General features: G+C 43.1%; 1 protein-coding gene across 1 annotated transcript in view; it reads right to left on the bottom strand.

Annotated features, from left to right (window-relative positions):
* Window positions 1–20,279, bottom strand: part of CLPB (ClpB family mitochondrial disaggregase) — a 148,362-nt gene extending 128,083 nt beyond the window's left edge. The window contains exons 1-2 of the mRNA XM_060104923.1: window positions 19,818–20,279; window positions 16,311–16,362 (exon numbers count right to left, since the gene is read on the bottom strand). Coding sequence (XP_059960906.1) covers window positions 16,311–16,362; window positions 19,818–20,208 — 443 coding nt within the window. The 5' untranslated portion in view covers window positions 20,209–20,279. The remainder of the gene's footprint in view (window positions 1–16,310; window positions 16,363–19,817) is intronic.
* Window positions 20,280–27,245: the final 6,966 nt, after the last annotated feature.

The raw sequence follows: 27,245 nt of genomic DNA, 5'->3' as shown, positions 1-27,245 counted from the left end.
GGGAGGAATGCAGGGGTGGGGTGGGGCCTGTCAATGAAGAGCAGAGTTGAGGGCAGGACAGATAAGGGATCTAGATTTGACATTTATCTTCAGGAACCTTATAGACTCCCAGTAAGGCAGACTGAAATGGTTCTCCATTGAGCTACAAAATATCTCCCTGAGCCTGGAAAAGTGCTGGGAGGAAACTGTGACCCAGGCAAGCTCCATTCTGCTTTGGGCCTCACAGCCTCCTCATCTGTAAAATGAAGTGGTGGGTCACTTCCAAGGGGGAGACTTTGGGTAAATTACTCAAGCAATCCAAATTTCTGTTTCATCATCTATGAAATGGGGCTATACTACTTGCACAGTTTTAAGGATTTAGTGATTTAAGTTTCACGTAATGCTTATCTCTAAAAAGGCATTCAATAAACATTGGTCACTATTAATAATAGTTAATAATGTTATTAAAATATTATTATTTTATGTGCTTTATAATATATATATACAACGAATATATGTAAAAAATATACAAAAGTATGCTGTCAAAGTAATATGCTATAACCATTAAACAAAACTCTGAATATACATGGGTTCTAAAAAAATGTAGTAAAACTAAGCATGATAGGCTGGGTGTCTTTCTGCTCCACCTTAATATCCATTTACCTTGTGTTCATTCGCTGGGGTCTCTGAATGCACACTAGGAGCTTAAGAAAAATGTAGAGGGTAAAAATAGATTATCCAGAAAATCCTATCCATTATCTTAATTTATTTTGCTAGTTCAGGGGCAAACACTTAGTGTAATTAACAACACTCAAAAACAACACCTACTATGTACTGAGCACCTGGTATGTGCCAGGCACAGCACTCGCTGGTTTTTCTCATTTAATTTTCTCAGTTAATACTCACAGCAAAGGTGTGAGGTAGGTCAATCATCATCCCACTTTGCAGATGAAAAATCCAAGGCTAGAGAGGTTAGGCTACTTTCCCAAGGTCACAGAGCTAACAAACGGCACAGCTGGGAGTCAAACCTTGTTTTCTCAGATTCTGAATTCCTTACTGACAGGATTCCTGCCAGCGATATGAAAACCTCTCCAGCAAACCCACTGACAGAGTCACAAGAAGAGAACCACTTACGGCCTTAGGAGGACTTTGGGCCTGGGACCACTGCTCCAAAGAGAGGAGAGGGAAGGAAGCAGGATGTAGAAGAGCCTTAAAGTTCGAAAGTCAGATTTTCTGAGGAGGCTTTTCAAAGAGGACAGAGAGAGCAGAACTGTGAGGCAAATTGCTAAAGTGAATATGGTAAGCCCAGTAACATATTAGTTTGACTATTTTTAATATTCTTAGATTTCTCTGTGTTCCTCAGTTTCCAGGAAAACTCCATGGGAAAAAATCCAACTGGTTCCAGTCACGCTGACAGGATTTGTGTTATGGCCATGATTGAGCTGGGACTTTGGAGAAGAAGTACTTGCACCACAGCAATGGTGGTGGGGAGATACAGCCTGACAGCTGCCCCTGCTGGGGAGCCCTGGGGGACAGCAGTTTTGTAGTCTCACTGCCTCCGTGGCTAGATCAGTGCCCAAAAAGATGCTGGCACACACAAGCTGGTAGGCACTCAGATTGGTTCCTAATGTTTCTCAGCAATCAGAATGGTTGCTGAAGAGGGCAGACAGCAGAAGCAAGAAGAACTACAATCCTGCAGCCTGTGGAATGAAAACCACATTGACAGAAACACAGACAAAATGAAAAGGAAGAGGACTATGCACCAGATGAAGGAACAAGATAAAACCCCAGAAAAACAACTAAATGAAGTGGAGATAGGCAACCTTCCAGGAAAAGAATTCAGAATAATGATACTGAAGATGATCCAGGACCTCGGAAAAAGAATGGAGGCAAAGATCGAGACGATGTAAGAAATGTTTAACAAAGACCTAGAAGATTAAAGAACAAACACCTAGAAGAATTAAAGAACAAACAGAGATGAACAATACAACAACTGGAAAGAAAAATACACTAGAAGGAATCAATAGCAGAATAACTGAGGCAGAAGAATGGATAAGTGACCTGGAAGACAGAATGGTGGAATTCACTGCTGCAGAACAGAATAAAGAAAAAAGAAGAAAAGAAATGAAGACAGCCTAAGAGACCTCTGGGACAACATTAAACGCACCAGCATTCGCATTATAGAGGTCCCCGAAGGAGAAGAGAGAGAGAAAGAACCCAAGAAAATATTTGAAGAGATTATAGTCGAAAACTTCCCTAACATGGGGAAGGAAATGGGCACCCAAGTCCAGGAAGCACAGAGAGTCCCAGGCAGGACAAACCCAAGGAGAAACACACCAAAACACATAGTAATCAAATTGAAAAAAATTAAAGACAAAGAAAAATTATTAAAAGCAACAAGGGAAAAATGACAAATAACATGCAAGGGAACTCCCATAAGGTTAACAACTGATTTCTCAGCAGAAACTCTACAAGCCAGAAGGAAATGGCATGATATATTTAAAGTGATGAAAGGGAAGAACCTACAACCAAGATTACCCTACCTGGCAAAGATCTCATTCAGATTCGACAGAGAAATCAAAAGCTTTACAGATAAGCGAAAGCTAACAGAATTCAGCACCACCAAACCAGCTCTACAACAAATGCTAAAGGAACTTCTCTAAGTGGGAAACACAAGAGAAGAAAAGTACCTACAAAAACAAACCCAAGACAATTAAGAAAATGGTAATAGGAACATACATATCGATAATTACCTTAAATGTGAATGGATTAAAGGCTCCAACCAAAAGACAAAGGCTCGCTGAATGGATACAAAAACAAGACCCATAAATATGCTGTGTACAAGAGACCCACTTCAGACCTAGGGACATATACAGACTGAAAGTTAGGGGAAGGAAAAAGGTATTCCATGCAAGTGGAAATCAAAAGAAAGCTGGAGTAGCAATACTCATATCAGATATAATAGACTTTAAAATAAAGACTAGGACTTCCCTGGTGGTGCAGTGGTTGAGAGTCCGCCTGCCGATGCAGGGGACATGGGTTCGTGCCCCAGTCTGGGAAGATCCCACATGCCGCGGAGCAGCTGGGCCCATGAGCCATGGCCGCTGAGCCTGTGCGTCCGGAGCCTGTGCTCCACAGCGGGAGAGGCCACAACAGTGAGAGGCCCGCATACCACAAAAAAATAAAATAAAATAAATAAATTAAAAATAAAATAAAATAAAGACTATTACAAGAGACAAGGAATGACACTACATAATGATCAAGGGATCAATCCAAGAAGAAGATATAACAATTATAAATATATATGCACCCAACATAGGAGCACCTCAATACATAAGACAAATGCTAACAGCTATAAAAGAGGAAACTGACATAGGAGCACCTCAATGCATAAGACAAATGCTAACAGCTATAAAAGAGGAAATCGACAGTAACACAGTAATAGTGGGGGACTTTAACACCTCACTTGCACCAATGGACAGATCATCCAAACAGAAAATTAATAAGGAAACACAAGCTTTAAATGACACAATAGACGAGATAGATTTAATTGATATTTATAGGACATTCCATCCAAAACCAGCAGATTACACTTTCTTCTCAAGTGCACACGGAACATTCTCCAGGATAGATCATATCTTGGGTCACAAATAAAGCCTTGGTAAATTTAAGAAACTTGAAATCATATCAAGCATCTTTTCTGACCACAACACTATGAGATTAGAAATTACAGGGAAAAAAACGTAAAAAACACAAACACATGGAGGCTAGACAATATGTTACTAAATACCCAAGAGATCACTGAAGAAATCAAAGAGGAAATAAAAAAATACGTAGAGACAAATGACAAAAAAAAATTGACGATCCAACAGCAAAAGCAGTTGTAAGAAGGAAGTTTATAGCAATACAATCCTATCTCAAGAAACAAGAAAAATCTCAAATAAACAATCTAACCTTACACCTAATGGAACTAGAGAAAGAAGAACAAACAAAACCCAAAGTTAGTAGAAGGAAAGAAATCATAAAGATCAGAGCAGAAATAAATGAAATAGAAACAAAGAAAACAATGGCAAAGATCAATAAAACTAAAAGCTGGTTCTTTGAGAAGATAAACAAAATTGATAAACCTTTAGCCAGACTCATCAAGAAAAAGAGGGAGAGGACTCAAATCAATAAAATTAGAAAAAGGAGAAGTTACAATGGACACCGCAGAAATACAAAAGATCATGAGAGATTACTACAAGCAACTCTATGCCAATAAAATGGACAACCTGGAAGAAATGGACAAATTCTTAGAAAGGTATAACCTTCCAAGACTGAACCAGGAAGAAATAGAAAATATGAACAGACCAATCACAAGTAATGAAATTGAAAATGATTAAAAATCTTCCAACAAACAAAAGTCCAGGACCAGATGGCTTCACAGGTGAATTCTATCAAACATTTAGAGAAGAGCTAACACCCATCCTTCTCAAACTCTTCCAAAAATTTGCAGAGGAAGGAACACTCCCAAACTCATTCTATGAGGCCACCATCACCCTGATACCAAAATCAGACAAACATACTACAAAAAAAGAAAATTACAGACCAATATCACTGATGAATATAGATGCAAAAATCCTCAACAAAATACTAGCAAACAGAATCCAACAACACATTAAAAGGATCATACACCATGATCAAGTGGGATTTATCCCAGGGATGCAAGGATTCTTCAGTATATGCAAATCAATCAATGTGATACACCATATTAACAAATTGAAGAAGAAAAACCATATGATCATCTCAATAGATGCAGAAAAAGCTTTTGACAAAATTCAACACCCATTTATGATAAAAACTCTCCAGAAAGTGGGCATAGAGGGAACCTACCTCAACATAATAAAGGCCATATATGACAAACGCACAGCAATCATCATTCTCAATGGTGAAAAACTGAAAGCATTTCCTCTAAGATCAGGAACAAGACAAGGATGTCCACTCTCACCACTATCACTCAACACAGTTTTGGAATTCCTAGCCACGGCAGTCGGAGAAGAAAAAGAAATAAAAGGAATACAAATTGGAAAAAAAGTAAAACTGTCACTGTTTGCAGATGACATGATACTATACATAGAGAATCCTAAAGATGCCACCAGAAAACTACTAGAGCTAATGAATTTGGTGAAGTTGCAGGACACAAAATTAATGCACAGAAATCTCTTGCATTCCTATACACTAACAATGAAAGATCAGAAAGAGAAATTAAGGAAACAATCCCATTCACCATTGCAACAAAAAGAATAAAATACCTAGGAATTAAAAAAAAAAAAAAAAAGAATGGTTGCTGAGCAGCTGAGCACATCAATCCCCTCTCAACCACCCCTGCCCCACCCCCAACTCAGCTGTCACTGCTGTTAGAATAAGACAAAGCTCCTTACTATAGACAGCCTCCGATGCCTTGCAAGACCTGCTTATTCTCTAAGCTCCTGGCACCCCCCTCTGAGCTGCAGTCCCATCAGCCTTTTTCAGTCCTTCACACTTGCTGTTGTTCCTCCTGCCAAGGGGCCTCTATAAACAAAAGTTCCTTCTGCCAGGAAAGCTCTTTTTATCCTTCTTCACCTAGGTTAATTCTTCCTCTCCTTCACTTCGGACTCCAGCTTCCTCTGGGAAGCTTTCCCTGACCAGAGGAAATCTCTCAGCGGCACTCAGGATTCTCCATACCATTCCTTTGCAGCATTTGTCACAGCTATAATTTCATATTTGCATGATTAACATCTGACTAGGCTTTAAGCTTCATGAGGTGAGGTCTGTAAATTTTTGGCTTACCACTGATCCATCAGGGCCTAGCACAGTGCCAGCACACAGTAGGCACTATTTGTTGAATGAATAATGACTGAACTAATTCACCATTTTTATTTTTTTCCTAGGGGATGTCAGTTCCTCCATTTACAGGTTTATTATGACTGTAAATAACTATTAACGTCTGCCTAACTCTTACCATTCACCAAACACTTTTACAATTCTCAATAAGTATTTGTTAACTGTTTACATGAACAGAGATGAACAACACAGCAATGGTCTCTCACCTCCAAAACTCACAGTACTGTGAGAGAAAGAGAGAGAGAGAGAGAGAGAGAGAGAGAGAAAGAGAGAGAGAGAGAAAGAGAGAGAGAGAGAGAGAGAGAGAGGAAGAAGGAAACAGATGACCCATCCCAAAAGAGGGTGATAAGTGCTATCACAGAGGAAGTAGTATACAAGTACCTGGAGGGCTAGGGAAGGCTTCCCTGAAGACGTGACACTGATGACCCAAAGGATGGGTAATTTTCTAGACCACAAGAGTTCACCTGCCTGGAACTCTCACGAGATCCTGGGAGGGTGGCCTGTGAAGTTATCTTACAGTCGAGGTCACTGAGGAAGTTAAGGGACTACCAGCTCAAGGCCATACAGCCAAGGAGCAGTGGGGCCAGCACTAGAGGCTCAATCCCAGGGCTGGGCTCCCCTTCAGGGGCATTCCTCCTTCCCCCAAGCCACCCCAGTAAGCCCTGGCTGTTCTCTGCTCCTGGGCTTGGCCAACCACCTGACTCTGCTGGGGTTCTCAGCAGCTGACTGGCTGTTCCCACAACTCACCTACTCTTGAAGTTCATAAAAAGCTGCTAACCCAATCTGCCCCAGTTGCCTTCCATCACCAGGGAGCAAGCAACCAGAGACTCAGGAAGTCCACACCTCAGAAAAGGTGCCAGGCCCAGGACCACTCTGCAAAATTGCTTGTTTGGTGAAGGCCCACTTGAGCACACCCTGGTGTTTTAGTGTGTGATTTGGACCCTCCCCAAAGGGCTCAGTTTTTTCTGTAGAGCTTAACCGTGAGAATTATATTTCAGAGTTCTCAGTGGGAAGCCCATTAACAAGATTTGGAAACTAAGATTCAAAAAGGGAGGGTCTATTACCTACTAAGGGTCATAGAGACAGTTACTGTGACAGAAGTGGAACCCAGGTCTTGTTTTTTTTATTTAATAATCTTCACTTTAATGCCAATTATTTACATAAGAGAACCACCGAGAATTAATTTGACAGTATTATTTTAAATAAAAAATATCATCTTTAAAGTTATGTGACGATGTTAACAGATGAGGTTTGTAATATATTTTAAATACATACTGCTTGCTCTTCTCCCTAAAATCCAAGCCAGCTATTTAGTGACAAATTCAGTGGCAAACTTTAATAACTTCAGTCAAACTTTAGTAACTTTTCTATCAGCGACTGATTCTGTCTCCTGAATAATAATGAACTTAGTAATTCCAGGGTAATACAGCGACTAGAACGGTCTAGGTTTAAATCCTGTCTCTGCTGGCTTTCTTCCTGACTCTGTCCTTGTTTCCTTATCTATAAAGTGGAGGTAATGATATCCATCTCTTGGGATTGTTATAAGCATATACTTAAAGAGCTTAGAATTGTGCCTGGCACATTACAAGTATTCAATTACTGCTAGCTGTTATTTTTTTTAAACATCTTTATTGGAGTATAATTGCTTTACAATGTTGTGTTAGTTTCTGCTGTATAACAAAGTGCGTCAGCTATACGTATACATATATCCCCATATCCCCTCCCTCTTGTGTCTCCCTCCCACCCTCCCTATCCCACCCCTCTAGGTGATCACAAAGCACAGAGCTGATCTCCCTGTGCTATGTGGCTGCTTCCCACTAGCTATCTATTTTATATTTGGTAGTGTATATATGTCCATGCCACTCTCTCACTTTGTCCCAGCTTACCCTTCCCCCTCCCCGTGTCCTCAAGTCCATTCTCTACGTCTGCATCTTTATTCCTGTCCTGCCGCTAGGTTCTTCAGAACCTTTTTTTTTTTTTTTTAGATTCCATATATATGTGTTAGCATATGGTATTTGTTTTTCTCTTTCTGACTTACTTCACTCTGTATGACAGACTCTAGGTCCATCCACCTCATTACAAATAACTCAATTTCGTTTCTTTTTATGGCTGAGTAATATTTCATTGTATATATGTGCCACATCTTTATCCATTCATCTGTCGATGGATACTTAGGTTGCTTCCATGTCCTGGCTACTGTAAATAGTGCTGTAATGAACATTGTGGTACATGTCTCTTTTTGAATTACGGGAACTTAGGTTTTCTAATCCTAAAAACCTTGTATTCTTTCTGTAACATTATGCTGCCTTCCAACATCCTAGAATTCAAAAAAACCTGTGTGGGTTATACCCTAGCATTCAAAAAATGCTCTCAACAAGCATCAAATTACAAGAGTGATGCCAGTTAGGCCTTGACCTTTGGCCTAGGATAAAGCTTTTATTTCAATCTACTGCAAGCCACAAGAACATTTACATATTTACTGGTTAAGAGAGTCAGATGTTTTGGTTGCTCTGATGCCATCATTAATATCTTCCCATCAAGCCAAAATGATACAACAATCAATAGACAGACAGCCTCCCTGAGGCCCCGAGACAGCCAAATGTATTTACCAGCCAGGGTTTTTGTTAATTAGATAAAATCCCTGGATCAATATGCAGAACGTTTACCTATACTGTAGCTAAGCACATTCTGGACACCTTAATCCTGGCACATGGACAGCAAGTGCCTCAAGCCCCAAGCTGGGGCATCTGGGGATAAGAACCAAACCAAGCCATCAATGCAGAGCTAGAATAAATGTGTTTAGCCTTCAACAAAACCCAACCTTTTCTTCTTTCCTGTGTTGCAAATCAAACCAGACTTTTTCCCAAAGGTATCTAGTAAAAAACTTTTAACTGGTATGAAGTACTTTATTGTCTAAAACCATCAAACCAGAAATCAAAACAAGATGTCAAAACAATCTCTAAACCGATCATTGAGGCAGCATGCTGTATATAGCAGGAAGAGTCAGAAAGACCCACTCAACTGCCTAGTTGACCTCTCCACTTGAATACCTCACTGAAACGTTAAACTCAGCATGTTCAAAACTGAACTCATCTTTTTCTTCCAACCCAGTCCTCCTCCAGGATCTTCATCTCAGTGAATGGTAACAGCATCTCCACAGCTGATCAAGCCAGAAAACAGAAATTCATTCTTAACACCTTCTTCTCCTTCATCAACCATATCCAATTCTATTCATTCATTCATTCATTCAAGATTCACATATTGAGTACCTACTACATACCAGGTACTGACACTGTTCTACACATTACCAAGTCCTATCTAGCTTACCTCCTCCATCTCTGCTACTGACATCTTACTTCAAGTCACCACCTGCCATCATCCTCTCTGGTCTGGACTACTCCAGTCACTTTCAACCGGTCTTCTGCATCCACCACAGCTCTATCAATCTATTCTCCACAGAGCAGCCAGAGTGATCCTTTAAAATTACAGATCTAGACCATGCCACCATGTATGTGTCTCTTTCTTTCTCTCACATACACACACCTTAAAATTCTTCAATGGCTGCCCACTGTTCTTAGTAAAAATAAAAATCATTAACTTGGCCAACAGATCCAGTGTGATATGGTCCTTGCTTCACTTTCCAACTTTATTTCACACCCTCTCCCACTTACTCTCTAGAGTCCAGTCATACTGGCCTTCTCTAATTCCTTCACATCTTTGCTTGACTCAGGGCCTTCTACCTACTGTCCTTCTAACACAATGTTCTAGTTTTCTCTTAATTCTTCAGAGTTCACTTCAATCTCACTCAGATGCTTTGCCTTACTGACAACATACCCCCACCCCTAACCCCTCTTATACTCAAGGTTAGATTCCCAAGTGTCTTGTACTTCACTTTTTAAAGAGTTTTATTAAGATATAATTCACAGGACTTCCCTGGCAGTCCAGTGGTTAGGATTCCGTGCTTCCACTGCAGGGGGGCACAGGTTCAATCCCTGGTCGGGGATCTAAGATCCCACATGCCGTGCGGCACAGCCAAAAAATAAATAAAATAAATATTTTAAAAACTCTCCTCTAGGGCTTCCCTGGTGGCACAGTGGTTGAGAGTCCGCCTGCCGATGCAGGGGACACGGGTTCGTGCCCCAGTCCGGGAGGATCCCACACGCTGCAGAGCACCTGGGCCCGTGAGCCATGGCCACTGAGCCTGTGCGTCCGGAGCCTGTGCTCCGCAATGGGAGAGGCCACAACAGTGAAAGTCCCGCGTACCGCAAAAAAACAAAACAAAACAAAACAACAACAACAACAAAAACTTCTCTTCTAAAAAAAAAAAAAGGAGAAATAAAAAAGATATAATTCACATACCATAAAATCCATCCATTAAAAAGTACACAACTCAATTGTTCTTAGTAGATTCAGAGTTGTGTGATCTTGACTACTAACCTCAGAACATTTTCATTAGCCCAGAAAGAAACTCTGGACCCATTAGCAGTCACCCCCTATGCCCTCCCAACCCCAGCTTCTCCAGTCTTTGGCAATCACCAATCTACTTTGTCTCTATGGATTTGTCTGTTCTGGACATTTTATGTAAATTGAATCATATAATATGTGGTCTTTTGTGTCTGGCTTCTTTCACTTAGCATAATGCTTCCAAGGTTCATTCATGTTGTAGCATATACCTAGCAGTACTTCATTTCTCTGTACTGATAAATAATATTCCACTGTATGGCTATACCATATTTTTATTTATCCATTGATCAGTTAATAGACTTTGAAGTTGTTTCCCTCTTTAGGCTACTATGAATAATGCTGCTGTGAACGTTCATGTACAAGTACATTAATATACATGTTTTCATTTCTCTGCAGTACATACCTAGGAGTAGACTTGCTGGATCATAAGGTAACTCTATCTTTAATATTTTGAAGAATTGCCAACTGCTTTCCAAAGCAGTTACACCATTTCACATTCCCACCAGTAATATATGAGGATTCCAATTTCTCCACATTCTTACCAACACTTGCTATTATGCCTTTCTGATTACAGCCATCCTAATGGGTGAGAAGCAGTATCTCATTGTGGCTTTGATTAGCATCACCCTAATGCTAATGATGTTTGGCATCTTTTCACACGCTTATTGGTCATTTGAAAATCTCTTTCAGAAAAATGTCTATTCAGATCCTTTGTCCATTTTTAAATTGGGTTAACTTTTTTATTGTTGAGTTGTAAGAGTTCTTTACATATTCTGGATGCAAATCTCATATAATTTGCAAATATTTTCTCCTTTTCTGTAGGAGAGTCTTTTCACCTTCTTGAAAGTGTCCTTTGAACACAAATGTTTTTAATTTCCATGAAGTCCAATTTATCTAACTTTTTCTTTGGTTTCCTATGCTTTTGGTGCCATATCTAAGAAGGCTTTGCCTAGCCCACAGTCACAAAGATTTAATTCTATGTTTTCTTCTAAGAGTTTTATAGTTTTAGCTCTTACATTTAGGTCTATGATCCATTTTGAGTTAATTTTTGTGTATAGGTGAGGTAGGGCTCCAACTGCATTTTTTTGCATGTGGATATCTAGTTGTCCCAGAACCATTTGTTGAAGAGACAAACTGTTCATCACTTTGAAGTACATAATTATAATTGCATAATTAGTCACCTGGCTCCCAGTTAGACTGTAAGTACCAAGAGGGCAGAAACTGTGCCAATCTTGTGCACCACTGTACCTCCAGCACTCAGTCCAACTTCTAGCTCCTAATAAGCACTCATATATATTGGTTGAACTAAGTAATAATTCTATTATTAATAATGAACACTCAACAACTCTGTAAGTTATAGGTATTATCATTTCCATGTTACTTAGTCTTATAGAAGTTAGGCAACTTGTGCCTTGTTTTGCTGGTTCTCGATTTTTGACTTAATGTGCTCCCTCTTCACCCGAGAAGAGGGTCAATGAGCTCCTCCAGAGCAAGGACTGCTTCCCCTTTCTAATTTTGTTGCCACCAACACAAATTCAGCTCAGGGCTAGGCACAACGGACAGGCTGGACAGATGAATGACTGAGGGACAAATGGACAATGCCCTCCATGACCAGGGTCCTTCCTATCTCCAGTCTCTCCTGGCCTCAGGCTGTGATCCAGCAACACCAAACAGTATATAATTTCCCCTCCTCACCACACACTCTAGGCTGTTTCTTGCCTCAGTACTATCACTTACACTGTTCCCTTTGCCTGGAACGCCTTCTCCTTCTATTTGCTAAGCCCTCCTGATATTTTAAGACTCTAATCTTTTTCACTAGGAAATGTCCGAGAGGTGTCATTTCCTCTAGGACATTTTCTCTGGTCCCCCAGGTTGATTAGTGGCACATCCTGGCCTCCTGTCTCAGCACTGATCACACTGTGTTACCACAGTCTTCCCCAGACTCCTTCACTGAGGGCAGGAATCATGAGTGGTCAGATGTGCCCTGTGCCAAGTATACAACCCAGCATATGACAGGTGCTCAGTAAAATTTTGTGAAATGAACAAATGAATCCTGGAGAGAAAGGGTAAGCAGTCTGCAGTCCAATATTGACACCATCAGACTTCCTTCTTTTAAAAAGCACTTGGGCGGATGGAAACAACTGAGTTAAGCACTCAGCAGAGGGCTTCCCTGGTGACACAGTGGTTAAGAATCTGCCTGCCAATGCAGGGGACATGGGTTCAAGCCCTGGTCCGGGAAGATCCCACATGCCGCAGAGCAACTAAGCCTGTGCACCACAACTATTGAGCCTGTGTTTTAGAGCCCGCGAGCCACAACTACTGAAGCCCGTGCGTCTACAGCCTGTGCTCCGCAATAAGAGAAGCCACCGCAATGAGAAGCCCGCGCACCGCAACAAAGAGTAGCCCCCGCTCGCCACAACCAGAGAAAAGCCTGCGCGCAGCAACAAAGACCCAACGCAGCCAAAAATAAAATAAATAAATTTAAAAAAAAACCAACAAAAAAAGCACTCAGCAAAGGCCCAGCTCCCTGCCGGGAGAAGGGAAGTGGGTAGGGGTATAGTCTTTCACCCAAGTTTGTTCGAAAGGAAATGTGATCTCCACTGGGAGAACAGGAGGCCTCACTTCTGCCAGCCCCGACAGCTCCTCACATGGCTCAGCCCGAGGTTGGACAGATGTCCTTCAGACTGCCCTGTGCCCTAGGTTTCGGGTGAGTGGATCCTGAGTCCAGAAGCCAGGCTTGGGTTTGGGCTGAGCCCAGAAGCAGGGCCACCTGCTCATGCTGCTGACAGGTGGGACAGGGGCCTCAGGACTGGGCTTCCACTCCTGAAGAGCCAGACCTGAACTTGCTAAAAAGGTTTAAGTGCCTTGGGGGAGGAAGGAAACAGTTGCCACACAGGGAGAAAGGAGGAGAGGACAACGGGAAGAAAAAGGGACCCAGCCTTCCTCTGATATAGCCAATGGGAGTATGGAAATAAGACTCTGGATTGCCTACTTCAGGTTTGCTGAAAAGTCAGTAAAAAGCAGCTTTCCCCAACTTTCACTGTGCTGGAGAAGAGGATAAGACATGTGGGAAACCAGACCTTGTCCCTGCCCTGGGGAGGCATACAATCCAGGGGTTTAAGGTGAAGTCTAGCCCAAACCTTCTTAAAATAAAAAAGAGTGTGGCGAGTGGCAGAACCTTCCCTGCCCCTTTAGCCACGCAGGCCCATACCACAAACGGTTAGCCAGCTCTACATAAAACAGGTCAACAGTGCCCATACTTCAGGTGGCTGTCCAGAGCTGTTGGCTTGCTGCGTGAGGATTCCTCATCTGTTCCTGATTTGGGCAGCATGGGAACCACACTGGTTTTCCTGTTCGTGGGCTGAGGGCCTCCTCAGTCCTGATGTTCAGCTCTGCTTCTCCCACCTGACCTCCAACCTCTCTTCTAGCAAAGGATTCCTCTCCTGCCATAGCTAACATGGCTCTTCCTAGATGACCCACGTACCCTCCCAGACCAGCAGGCAGGTGTGGGGCAACGGGCAGATCACACTCAGCTGGGAGGAGTCAAGGAAGTCTTCACAAGGGCTGTAGGACTTGAGCTGACGCTGGGAGGCTTTAAGCAGAGGGTAATGAGCACCGTGTACAGAGAGCCATCTGTGTGGAGGGCCCACACCTAGAACCTAGGAACTGCAGATTCCAGAGTATCCTTAAAGAGGATGATGAAATTTCCCGCCTCTGAGCAGAAGAGCTTCAGATTGCTGCCCTTCACTATCCAGAGCTCTCCCAAGGCTCTGGGGCCAGCGGAAGGTAGGGGGCCATCAAGGCAGAGACACACACAGCATAGAATCCAGAGAGGGCAAGGAGGAAAGGAGGGTAGAGGACAATATTATTACCAGGTCTGAGTTTTATTCCAAATACTGATTTAACCACATATCATACACATGGTGACCCAACCACGTATAAACTATAGTAAATATTTTTTAAAAATTGAGAATGGAATTCTATCCTGGTATCGGCAGGTCTGTTGGGCAGAACTAAAGGCCAGGACACACAGAGGAAGAAATTAGGGGTAGCATTAAGCATCTGTGCAGAGTCTAGGGTGTAAAAAGGCTAAACAAGGACCTGCAGTAGGAATTCAAGAAAGCTTCCTTCTAGCAAGGGTTGTCGGGCTCTCCCCACCCCTACCTGTAGGTCTAGCTCTCTGAGTGGGAAGAACTGTGATTGGTAGGTTACATGTTTGTTTCCTTGAGACCAGGTGGTGGTGGAGGGGGGAGACTGTCAGTTCTGAGGGACAGGGTCTGTGCCTTGCTCATCTCTGACCCCCTCACGAGGGGTGAAGGGAGATTCTGATTGAGTCATCATGACCAAGAGAGATAGGACAAGAGGAGGCAGGAGAAAGGCAGGTTAGAGACTGGTGACACACAGGAAAGTCCCTACAGACCCGATCCACACAGGCAAGGATGAATGCTCTGAATCACACACACAAAATAAATTCAATCACTTCCTGTAATTTTGGGGCAGGGGTTTACCTGCTAATGAGAAAAATGTGTATTTGAAAGAGCTAAATCAATCAACCCTTGGGGGCTCAATGGAACAGGGTAAACTCAGCCTCCCCTAGGTGATGGAAAGGTGGATTCACAGCACTGCTGCTCTGTAAATGCACTGCCTATACTGGCTCGCCAGAGGAAAGCAGCAGCCTGGCAGCAGTTACCTCAGCAGTCATCAACAGGTGATTAAAGGGTCAGCAAAGGCCTTAAAGGATGGGGCACAGCCACCTTCCGCCCCCTCATGCCATTGTACTGCAGCAGAAGGAAATGAGGCTCATCTGTTTCTGGCCACGCAATGCCTGGAGTTATGAATGGCTCTTATAACAACAAGCTGACATCTGTGCTTGGTTTTAAAGATGCATCATCACATGTTTATTAAACTATTGCTCCATAATATTTATTTGGCTACAAAGCAACTCCCAGCCCATACTTCCAAAAATGGTTTATTAAAAACTAAGCCTTGAACATTAATACTCAAAAGCACCCTTGAGAATCAATAATAATGCTGCAGATAAAATGCAAGGGAATCAAAGCAATAAGTCTTGATGGGGGCTGTGACTGCCTTTCAACACTTTCTTGTATGTTCAGGCAACTGGAGTGAGGGAGAGCACCAACGGGTGTGCAGCGCTGGGTGCAGTGACAGCCTCTCCAAACACCTGACTTCTTGTTTAAAATGTGGACATAGTGGCAGGGGAGGGAGGGTGTCCTATGGCCACCTACCTCTATACAAAAGGCAAAAAAATGGCCAAAGTTAGGCCTAATGCGGGCCACTAGTTTCACCAAGAATGAAGCCTCTGCCCCTGAATAACAGCCCCATACTGATGCCCTATGTCTGAGCATCCGTCCAGGACACAGACTCTGCCCTGCCCTGGGCACCAGGCTGAGGCCCGAGTCAAGTCCTGTCCCTGAGCAAGAACAAGTCTCAGATCTAACTGACCTGTGGTCACTAGGGGAACATCTGAGCCAGGGAGGCTAGAAATGCAGTCAGTCCCTGGGCAGGAGCCCAGCATGTGCACCCAGCCCTGCAGGCAGGCTGCTCTGGCAGAAAGGTCTCTTCCAGCTCCCTCTCAAATCTCCAAGCCTCTCCACTGGTGCCCACCTGCACCCCATCCAGGCAACAAGCAATTACAAGTGACCGATCCCACAGAGAAGCAAGAACAAACTGGAAGATTCATTGAAGAACCTACAGGATGTAGAGGAACTCCAAACCATACCCTTCAAAGAACAAAACAGCCAAAGGATCCGGGGATATTTGGGGCCAGAAAAAAGACACAGGGACTGATTCTCTACCTTAAAATATCTAAGGGTTGACCTGGGCCAAAGGAGCCCAAGTGACTCGGTGACTACAAGGAAGACAAAGGGTTCAGTTCCCAGCTCACTGTGAGGATTTCCTCCAAGGCAGAGCCACCACCAGAGCAAGGGGCCCATCCCGCTCAGCCCTCCTGCGCAGGAGAGCAAGGCTTGGGGTATGACACTCACCTGTTGACTTCTTGGACATTGTTGGCTCGAACAGCTTCCACCAGGGCTGCATCTGAAGAGAGAGGGAGCACTGGTCAAATCCCTGGCCAGGACCTACCCCTCAGGGCTGCTTGGAGGGCCCAGTAAGACAGTGGATATGGAGGCACTTCAGAAACATGGGCTTTAGCAAGTGAAAGGATGCCAAGATATACAAAGAGAAAGCTAGTCATCCCCTGCCTACATGGTAGCCTCTGTTAACAACTTGTCTTCCACATCTTTCTATTAGAGCCCAAACGCTTAACTCTCATCACAAAGGTGATCCAAATAACGTGTTAGTACCACGTGTGGCCTACAGTAAACACTCAGTGTGTGAACTCCTTCACTCTTCATTAGCTATAAAGCTCTGCAGGTTTATGTGATTATCACTGCTGTTATTAATCATCCCCCTACCGTGCCCCACTTTCTCCCCCCACTTCAGTTTATCAGCCTAGTTTTGAATCTTGATGTCACAGGTCACAACTCCAGCAAGAGGGACAGGATAGGGAGGAGCAGGCAGGGATGTGGGCCCCTCTGAGAGTGGAGACAGGCTCGACCAGGAGGCCAGGCTCCAATACACTCTGCCCGCTATTCACCATGTGCTATGGCAGCCCCCCTCCCTCAACCCCAGCTTCCCTGACTATAAAGCAGAGACAGTAATCCCTGCCCTGATGGCCTCACAAGGATGCTAAAGAAATGAAATAATGGCTGAAAAATCTGCAAACACCCAAGTGCCACGCCCAACAAAGGGAGATCCAAAGCAGAGGGTTCCAATCAATCCTTTAGGAATCACCAGGCCTAGCAGAAAGGCGATGTTAAGTCTGTGCTTGGTTTTAAAGATGTTAAGTCTGGCCTGGCCGGGGCAGCCTGTAGGCTGCTGGCACCACCTTGTGGCCATAAGGAAAAGCTGCCTGGCTCGAAAAAACTCAAGTCAGCAGAGGCACAATTCTTTCCTGGGCTGGTGCAACACTTTGAGCCCAGCTGGTCCTGAGCTCCACTGATGGGCACTGGACAGACTCATACCCATCCCTGTCTCAAGGAGCTCTCAGTCCAGCCAAGAGAGTCACCCAGTAAAACATGAGAGGAAGCACTGGAGCAGGGTGGAAGGAGCAGACTCGGGCTCCAGTCCTAACTCTGTCACTTACTTTCTGTATGAGCTGGCTAACTTACCTAACCTCCTGAGCCTCAGTTTCCTCATGTGTACAATATCCACCTTATTATGCATATGCAAACCAGTTCTGTGGTTCAGACCTATGCATATGCCTCCACCTCACCTCCTGGCCTAGACTGCAGGGCCAGGTCTTCCTTGGTTACCTTCCCCAGTTACCTTCTCCCAACACACACCCAGGCATGCTTGGGCAGCCCCTAGCTGGAAGGGAAAAAAGCCTTCCTCAGATATTGCTGTATCCACTCTCCCCTCAGTCTTCAAAAAGAAGTGGCCTCTGCAAGGTCACAGAGGGAGTGAGGAATGAGCTGAGATGAGAACTAGGGCCTCCTGGCTCCTAAAGGGCAGTAATGACTGTGCTGCACTGAGGGTCTCAGCTTACAACTCAAAGTAAGGAGACAGGGTAACTGGCAGGTCAGAAAGGTTGAACTGGTCATGGTTTTGGTCATTATCTATTTTGGCGAACAGACCCTAGTCTCTTTGCTGGGGTTCACATGCCACAAAGTCCAATCTGGAGCCCCCCAAAAGCTCTAAGGCAAGACCTTGGACACCTTCCCCCAATCCTTCTAAACATACTGGCCTCGGAACATTCCCTGCTCATCAACTTTCCATTGCCTACAGGAGAATTCCAACCTTTCCAAACCCTCGTGCCTGATATCCAGACCCCACTCCATCTGCTCTCACCTCATTCCAAAGACCCCCTGTCCTCCAACCAGGCTGGACACTCTGCTAGCCTCTATACATGCCACGCTGACCTGCGACTACTTTATCTTTGTTCCCGGAAACCTCTGCATAGAATACAAACCATCTCAAGGTACATTTACTAAGTACCTACACTAAATACCAGAGACTATGGTGGACAAACGTGAAAGTATTAGGGAAAGGAGCTGGCATCAACCTGAAAATATCAAGATGCACTTGCTGCTCTCATGGAGCTCACAATATTCACTCTCCTTTTCATCTTTGCCTTATCCTTCGGAACTCAAGTTCAAATTCCCCATCCTCCAGGAAGGTCTCCAATCATTCAGGAAGGCTTTCCTGACCCTGCTGACCTTCTGATCCCCCAACGACACACTGTCAGACCACTCACCAGACCCACAGGTCTAACTGCCTGCACTGTCCCCTTAACTGGCATTGTGTTAAGTTAGGAGTTCTACATCGAGCTCCAAAGTAGGCACACACAGAGTATAAAAATACTGGAAGTAATAGAATCATAGCATACCCAAGCTAGAAGAGCCCTTAGGGTTTCTATTTCAACACCCTCATTTTGTAGATGAGAAAACAGAGGACCATGAGGAGGAGCAAAACTCCAAAGTCACAATGGGAGTTAGAGGCAGAACCAAAACAAGACCCCAGGTGTCCTTACTCCCCATCCAAGGCCCTTCCTTTATAGTTGGTCACATCTGTTGAATAAACAAATGAATGTCAAGGGAGTCCCTCCTCTTGGTCCAAAATCTCAGAGCTTGGGATGCATGGAATCTAGGAACACCATACCTTAGTCCTCTCCCTTGAGGAAAGGCTGAGAACCTGAGTAGCTGGACTCACGTAGGCCAGAAGTCTAGCTCTCTGCCTGCTCTCCCAGTCCCTGTTCGGCTCCATGCACCCAGGGGGGATGCCAACCTGGGTCAGCCAGCCCCCATGGTTGCTCTGGGGCTCTATAGAGCCACTTCCTTGTCTTCCTTCTCCTGCCAACTGCCCCACATAGCAAGATCACCTCACGCCTGAGACCAGGCACAGCAAAACCTTAGGAGTCTCCCTGATGGATGCACTCACGCTGCTGAACTCCAAGAGGAGTCAAAATAACAGCACTGTAAGAGTACTGAGAAGTCATCCTTCACTGTATAAGTGGGGAAACTGAAGATAGAGAGGAGCAAGGGGCGAGCAGGGCCAAAGCTGGCATTGAAACCAAGTCTCCTCTTCCTTTCTCAGGCCACCTCTCAGGGGGGGCAACTTCTCTAAATCATCTAATGGTTGCCCTTAAAACACGCGCGGTTCCTTGGAGACCTCTTAAAAGAGGAATTGAACCAGGTGATACGGTAGAGAAAATGCTCCCATTGTACAGATGGACAAAGTGATGGTCAAAGAAGGGAGGCTGACCTGTAATAACTGTATTATTATACAATAATAGTTGTACAATTTGGGAAATTATACAACTCAAAGACACTGAACTCTTCGTCCTGCTCTATGACCTAATAATGTCTATGTCCTACAAGGGCTGAGGCTCCGGTGGTCTAAATCTATATGCACCTCCCACCCTCCAAAGATATGGAGTCAGGACACTCCTCCCGCCTCTCACTTCCACAAACCCATACTGTCCAGATAATCACCCTTGTTGGACGGGCTCTTGCTGTAACAGTGTACCACCAGCACCGTCGCCAGCGCCCACACGCCCATTCCGGCCCTGTTGAGGACCCCGTTCCAGCTGTCCTGTCCAGGCAGAGTGTCTTCAGGGCTAGGAAGGCGTCCCCACGTGGCGGGGGTCTCGGTACCTCCTCTCTGGCGCCCCCCAGTGGCTGCCTCTCCTCTGGTGAGTAAGGCCGGCGATGTTCCAGGGCGCCCCCCGATGGCTGCCCTCAGCCACTGAGGCTCCTCGCGTCCCCCGGTGGTCACACTCCGGTCGGTGGCACTCCCACGGCTCCGGAGCGATGGGGACCTAAGCAGCTGGAGGAGCAGCCGCGGCGCCGGCACTGTTCTCCTCAACACCAGGGACCCCAGCATCGTGACAGCTGCTTCGATAACCCTCTGGTGCCGGCCCCTGTGCTCTCCACGTCCAACATGGCTGCCGCGGCGCGTTCGAAGACGCCGCGTAGTGGAATTACGCACTACTTCACGGGAGTGGTAGTCCACAGCCCTAGATATTGACGCAGCGGAGGAAAAAATAAACTACACTTCCCAGAAGGCTCTGGAACTTGCGCCAGAATGACTGCCGACTTACGGGAGCCCGAGGTATGTTGGGAAATGGAGATAGGGCGGGGGGGCGTGGCAAGAAGGGAAACAAGCAAGTAGGGGCGCGGCGATCAAGAGTTAAGGCTGGATTTCCAGAGCGGTTTTCCAAGTTTAGTTAAAACGTGCGACGCAATTTCTAACTATTGTAAATTAAACAGGAATCTTCAGCGAAGGCCAGTTATGAAACTTATGTTTATTTCTTTTAGCCTACATCTCTTTTCAGCCTGGGACTGCTTTTCAAAAAGATCTCTAGGTAACTGGTGTATCTGAAATAGGAATTCCTTTTCTTTTCCTACACAGACTTCCTTTCGGTTGAAAAGCTGACGCCTAATCTTGCTTTCTTGCTTGTCTTATTTTCAAAGGGCTTTCACATGGGCTATCTCATCTCATCCTCATGGTAGGTGCATGTGGGAACCTGGGCAAGGACTATAATTCCCGTATACAGGGAAGGAAATTTAGGCTCAAAAGTGAAATGATTTATCAATATATCAATAAATAAAGCTCAAGTCTTCTGACTCCAAGCCCATCCTCTCCATTAACACCTGCACCCCCAACCTGCTCTCTCTTCTCCAGAATGAACCCACAGGTAGGCAAAGGAGGAAGCTCTTCTTTATGCCAATTCCAGCTCCTGCTCCTGCACTTACTTCACAGTATCAGAGCCTTCCCAGATGACTCTATTTAAATTAGCAATCTTCCTTCCCCTGTCTTTCTTATCCTGCCTACTTTTTCTTCATAGCACTTACCACCTGACATACTAAATACTTATTTGTTTTGTTTATTGTCTTTCTCCAGTAGACGTGAGACCCACGACACAAGGACTTTATTTTTTTCACTTTCACACATCACTAGCACCCAGAACAATGTCTGGAACAAAAAGAGGTACTCAATAAATATTTGTTCAGTGAATGGCTTACTCTCACTTTATTAGTGTGGGGGAATGACTATGAGCTTTAGAGTCCAGGCAGACCTGGACTTCAATTATGACTCTTGTATTTACTACATGTGTGACTTTGGACAAATTTCTTTGCCTCTCTGATATTTAATTTCCTCATGTTTATCAAAGATAATAATACCTACCTTCAAGACAATCGGTTGTATTAAATGAGATAATATGTAGACCACCACCATCCCTGGCTCACAGTAGGTCTTCAAGAAATGGCAGGTCTTGTATTCCCTGCACTAGGGGTTTATTGGATTCCCTACTCTAAACTTCTTGTGGGCAGAGATGGGGTTTCTCATCTCCCCATCTCTTAGTAAAGGCACTCAGCAAATAGCTGTTGAATGAATGAATGAGTGTTTTAAAAGTACAATAGTCAAAGCATTTTGACCTCCCTATTTTAAGAGATTCCCAGGATATCCTGTCTTTTTAGCCACTGTATTCACTATAGCAGCTCCACCCTCCCTGTTTTCTTAGAGGACTTCTGCCTCCCAACTAGGGTTGGTCACAGCAGGAAGAGTGGTCTCTGAGCTCCCATTACCAGGTGGGTCACAAGATGGAGAGCATCTGAGTGTGCAGAATTCAAACCCCCTGCTGCAGACACTTTCCAGGGCCCCTCAGTATACTTAGAACTGCATAACTTTCCAAGCACATATCCATTGATTCTCTCATTTGATTTTCACAAATAACATCTATGAAGGGAAAAAGGCAGTGTTGAATAACTATCAGCATTTAGTAGGGAGTACTGAGAGTGTTAAATGATCAATGTTTGGCTGAGTGAGAAGTAGTGAGGGAGCATGGGGGAATCACCCATTAGAATCAGCCAGGACTCAGTGAATTCTAGATCTTCAATAACCAATTCAAACCCCCCTAGGTCTCATTGATAACATTTTAAAAGATCTTCAATTCAGGAAGACTTCCTTTTGGTCTGCTCAGAAAGCAAGGATTTATATCAGGTTCTAGTTACCCCACCTGGGCCCTGAGCTTCTAGCTCTTGGGTTGGGGCACAGAGGACTCCAGTTTCATTTAATTTGTAATAAAGTTAATAGAGATATTGGAGTGGGGTTTAGGAGGAGACGGAAAATGAAGGATCAATGCAGTTGCTGTGGTCACCTACTGATGGAGTAGAGTTGGAGACCATTCTATAGGTTTCTAAAGAAAACACTTCTCCTGAAAAACAACACACACACCCATTTTTAAACAAATAATTAAATATATGGTTGATAGTGAAAGCTGGATTTTTCACCGTTAGAGAAAGAAGTTATAAGTAAGGAAGGAGAGAAAGCTAAAATGAACCTTGTGGCATTGGATTGGAATCAGGGGTATCAGTATAAACTCATGGTTTTAAAATATATACAAAATAAAATAAAATAAAACAAAATATATACAGATAGGGAATTCCCTGGTGGTCCAGTGGTTAGGACTCCACGCTTTTACTGCCGAGAGTGCAGGTTCGATCCCTGGTCAGGGAACTAAGATCCTGCTAGCTGCACGGCTCGGCCAAAAATTAAAAATAAATAAATAAATAAATAAAAAATATACAGATACATCGATACAGAAAGATAGATATGTAAGTATGTATGGTTTAGTATACCCCATATATTCCCTCTCTGTGTCTCCTGAGAAGGTCTAGAAGCAATGACACCTTAAACACTGAATACACCATACCACCCAGATCTAAACACTATCCTCCAATAAAAGGAGCCAGTTCTCTTTGGAGAAATGGTTATTTTCAGAACTGAGGTAGGGAAAATACAAGATGACCCAGGACTATCTTGTGTGCTAGAAAGTAAGGAAAGAAAAACCAGATACAGGCTTGTCAAAAGAACACAGGAGTCAATGTGAAGGTCCACCCAGGTAATATCTCTTCTGATAAATCAATGTCAAATGATAAGTAATAAAATCACAGGAGTGATAGTTCATCATATTCATAGGTTCTTCTTTCTCTCAATGTGTGCACAAGGCATGTACACCCAGAGGTGGGAATCTTGGAGGTCACCTTAGAATTCTGACTACTGTGGTACTCTTCAAAAGTGTCAAGGTCATGGGACTTCCTTGGCGATCTAGTGGTTAAGACTCTGCGCTTCCACTGCAGGGGGCATGAGTTAGATCCCTGGTTGGGGAACTAAGATCCCACATGCCACATGGCACAGCCAAAAAAAAAAAAAAAAGTCAAGGTCATGAAAGATAAGGAAAGACTGAGGAGCCGCTACAGACTGGAAGAGATGAAAGGAAATGAAAACTAAATACCTTGTGTGATCATGGATAGGATCTGGGGACAAAAAAAGGACATTAGTGGGAATACTGGTGAATTTTAAGTAAATTCTATAGTTAGTAATATTGTACAAATGTTGATTTCCTGTTCTGGATCACTATACTGTGGTTATTTAAGATGTTAACATTGAGAAAGTGAGGTGGGGGATATAAAGAAACTCTTTGTACTATTTTTGCAACCTTTCTGTAAGTCTAAAATTAATTCAAAATAAAGTGTTTTTAAGGGAAATGTACTTTAGTCTATTTTCTCCCTCAAATCAGTTGGTAGTTGGGATAGGCAGGGGAAATAAAGAAGAAACTGACATGTATTAAGGGTCTGCTATTCATTTATTAGTCCTTTCAACAAAGTATTTGTTGAGCACCTACTATATGCTGGATACCATGTTAAGTGATTTACTAGAGTCAACTCCTTGAGGATAGGGTCCATGTCTTATTCATTTATGTATCTCAAGCACTTTGCACAGTGGCTGGCACAGAGAAGGCATGTATGTTCTTATTTAATTCTGACAATAACTATGAGGTAGGATTTTACCCCCATTTTTCAGATGGAGAAACAGGTTCAGTGACTTGTCCATGTCATAAACTAGTGAGTAATGGCTCTAGGATGCCATCACAGGTCTGTGTGATTCCAAAGCCTCCTTCCACCACATCATGCTGCTCTCCATCTTGGATAGGCATCATTCAGTTCAAAGAGCATTCAATGGTATGAATTCAAATACAAAATTTACATGATTTTTTAAAATTAATTAATTAATTTATTATTGCTGTGTTGCGTCTTCGTTTCTGTGCGAGGGCTTTCTCTAGTTGTGGCAAGCGGGGGCCACTCTTCATCGCGGTGCGTGGGCCTCTCACTATCGCGGCCTCTTGTTGCGGAGCACAGGCTCCAGACGCGCAGGCTCAGCAGTCGTGGCTCATGGGCCTAGTTACTCCGTGGCATGTGGGATCCTCCCAGACCAGGGCCCGAACCCGTGTCCCCTGCATTAGCAGGCAGATTCCCAACCACTGCGCCACCAGGGAAGCCCCTACATGATTTTTTGAAGGTAAAATATGTGAGTTCTCAAAGAATCTTCATGGTTGCATGGAAGATGATGGCTAGAGCCCCAGATCCTCTCATGGCATTCCAGTGGAAACCTTTGAAAACAATTTTTTTTCTACAAGTTATATGGTCAGTTAACAGAAGCAAAAGATATAATTTTAAAATAAGGTATTCTTCCAAATATCAAGAGTGGCTGGTAAGTAGTTCATTTTGGTTAGCCTTCATTACTCAAAGATCTTTTAAAGTATATTTAGCACCATACCTAGAGGTTAATGAATAGGGTCTGGTAACAGAATTCACGTCCTGCAGACCCTGCTGGATACTGTCATACCCCTACCTCGGTGCCCACTCTCCCACAGCTCTTTGGAATAAGTGATATGAATGGATTTTTTAGTAATAATAGAAGCTAAGTTTTATTAACTATTTACTATGTTCCAGCCACTGTGCTAAATAACCTACCTGCATCTATTATTTATATAAATACTCAGATAAGTTTCTCCCAGGTTTTGCTGAATATGTTTTTTTCATGTGATCTCTCTAGTCAATGAAGGTACAATACCCCAAAGATAACATGTAAACTACATCTGAGAAATCTTGGAGAAACTTACCTAAGCATCTTACAAAAACAGAGCAAGTTAATAAGTACTGAATGCTGAGATTTATTCTGAGTCAGGCAGTGCTAATAAACACTTTATATGAGCAAACTCTCTTAATTGCCTGCATTAACCCTATGAGTTAGATACTATGAATATTCCCAGATTTGCCTGACTCAGAGCCCAAACTCTTAGCCATTACACCATTCTGAGGAAGGAAATGTGTGAGCGTGCTTGTGTGTGTGTTTTCTATCTATGTTTGTAGGTGTGTGTGTGAAAAATGTTCTGCATTATTTTTTCTCATATACAATACATTGCTCACTTTCCTGTATTAACAAATAGCAGATAGTGAAAATAATTTAACCTTTTCCTGATCAAGGTTATTGCTATAACAAAAGATTTTTTTGTACCATGTTGTAAATGTAGAAATCTTGAGCATTAAACCAAACCACACATGGAAAATATTTTGCAGAATAAATCTCTTGTATCACCTCCTTTTCTTCTCATCTGCCTCTTTCCCACAGAATCAAAGTGTAGTATGTGGCCTCTGGGCAGAGTAACATGGCTACTTTTTACACTAAAGATGAGAATTTTGTTTATGAAAACCTGAAGATGAATTATTTAGTAAATGGTATTGGGACAACTGGGGAGCCAATTGGAAAAAATTGGATTTCTATCTTACCTCTTCCACCAAAGTAAATGGCTACTGAATCAAAATGTTGAAATGTGAAAAAAGAAACCATAAAAATGCTAGAAAAAGCATAAAGTATTTTTAAAATGAATTTGAAGTAGAGAAGCTTTCTAAGCATGACACAAAACTCAGAACCCACAATAGAAAAGACTGATACATTTGACTTTGTAAAATGCAATCTTGATGGAAAAATACCATAAACAGTGAAAAATATAAATGACAGTCTGGGAAAAATATATTTGCACCACAGTGATTAAGGGCTAAGTAATACAAAGAACGCCTACAAGATATAAATAAATGGACAAGGTCAATGCTTGTGCTAGCTTATACCACTCCTTGTGCAAAGTAAAGACGGGGTCTTCCTGGGGGTGGATTAGGGAAAGGGGTTGAGTGAGCAGTGTGCTGCCAGGTTTCTGCTTCCATTAGTCTTGTTGGCTTAGGCTTTTGAGCAGCACATGAACTGCACATCCAATCATAGCAACCTGGAACAAAGAACTTGACTGAAGAGTTCACAAGAAAAAAATTATATTTAAACATATGAAAATATACTCAATACCTGTGATAATAAACATACAAATCAAAACTATAATGATCCACATCCTGTACCATATACAAAAATGATCTCAAAATGGGTTAAGGTAAAACCTAAACTCTAAAACCTCTAGAAGAAAACAGAGAGAAAATCCTTGTGACTTTGAGTAAGGCAAAGATTTCTTAGATAAAACACAAAAAACATTCATTTGAAAAAAAGAGATAAATTAGACTTCGTCAAAATTGAGAAACTTTGCTCCTCAAAAGCCACTGTTGAGAGAATGAACAGACAAGCCACAAAAGGGGAGAAAATATTTGAAAATCATATATCAAAGACTGGTACCAGAATATAAAAAGAACTCTCAAGACTCCATAATAAGAAAACAACCCGATTTTAAAATGGTAGAAATATTTGAACAGACACTTCATCAGAGTGAAATGAAAAGACCCTCAACATCATTATTCATTAGGGAAATGAAAACTAAAAACACAATGAATTACCATTACACATCTATTAGAATGTCTAAAATTAAAAAGGCTGACCCCAAAATATGGTGAGAATATGGAGCAACCACACATTCATTCACTGCTGATAGGAACACAAGATGGTACAATCACTTTAGAAAACAGTTTGGCAATTTCTTTAAAAGTTAAACATACACGTACCGTGTGATCCAGCCATTCCACTTCCAGGTATTTACCTAAGAGAAACAGAAACATATGGCTTCTAAGTAACTGTCGTATTTG

This window comes from Mesoplodon densirostris, chromosome 7 (assembly GCF_025265405.1).
Source record: "Mesoplodon densirostris isolate mMesDen1 chromosome 7, mMesDen1 primary haplotype, whole genome shotgun sequence".
In the NCBI taxonomy this organism is placed as follows: domain Eukaryota; kingdom Metazoa; phylum Chordata; class Mammalia; order Artiodactyla; family Ziphiidae; genus Mesoplodon; species Mesoplodon densirostris.
This window is presented reverse-complemented; position numbering and strand designations above follow the sequence as displayed.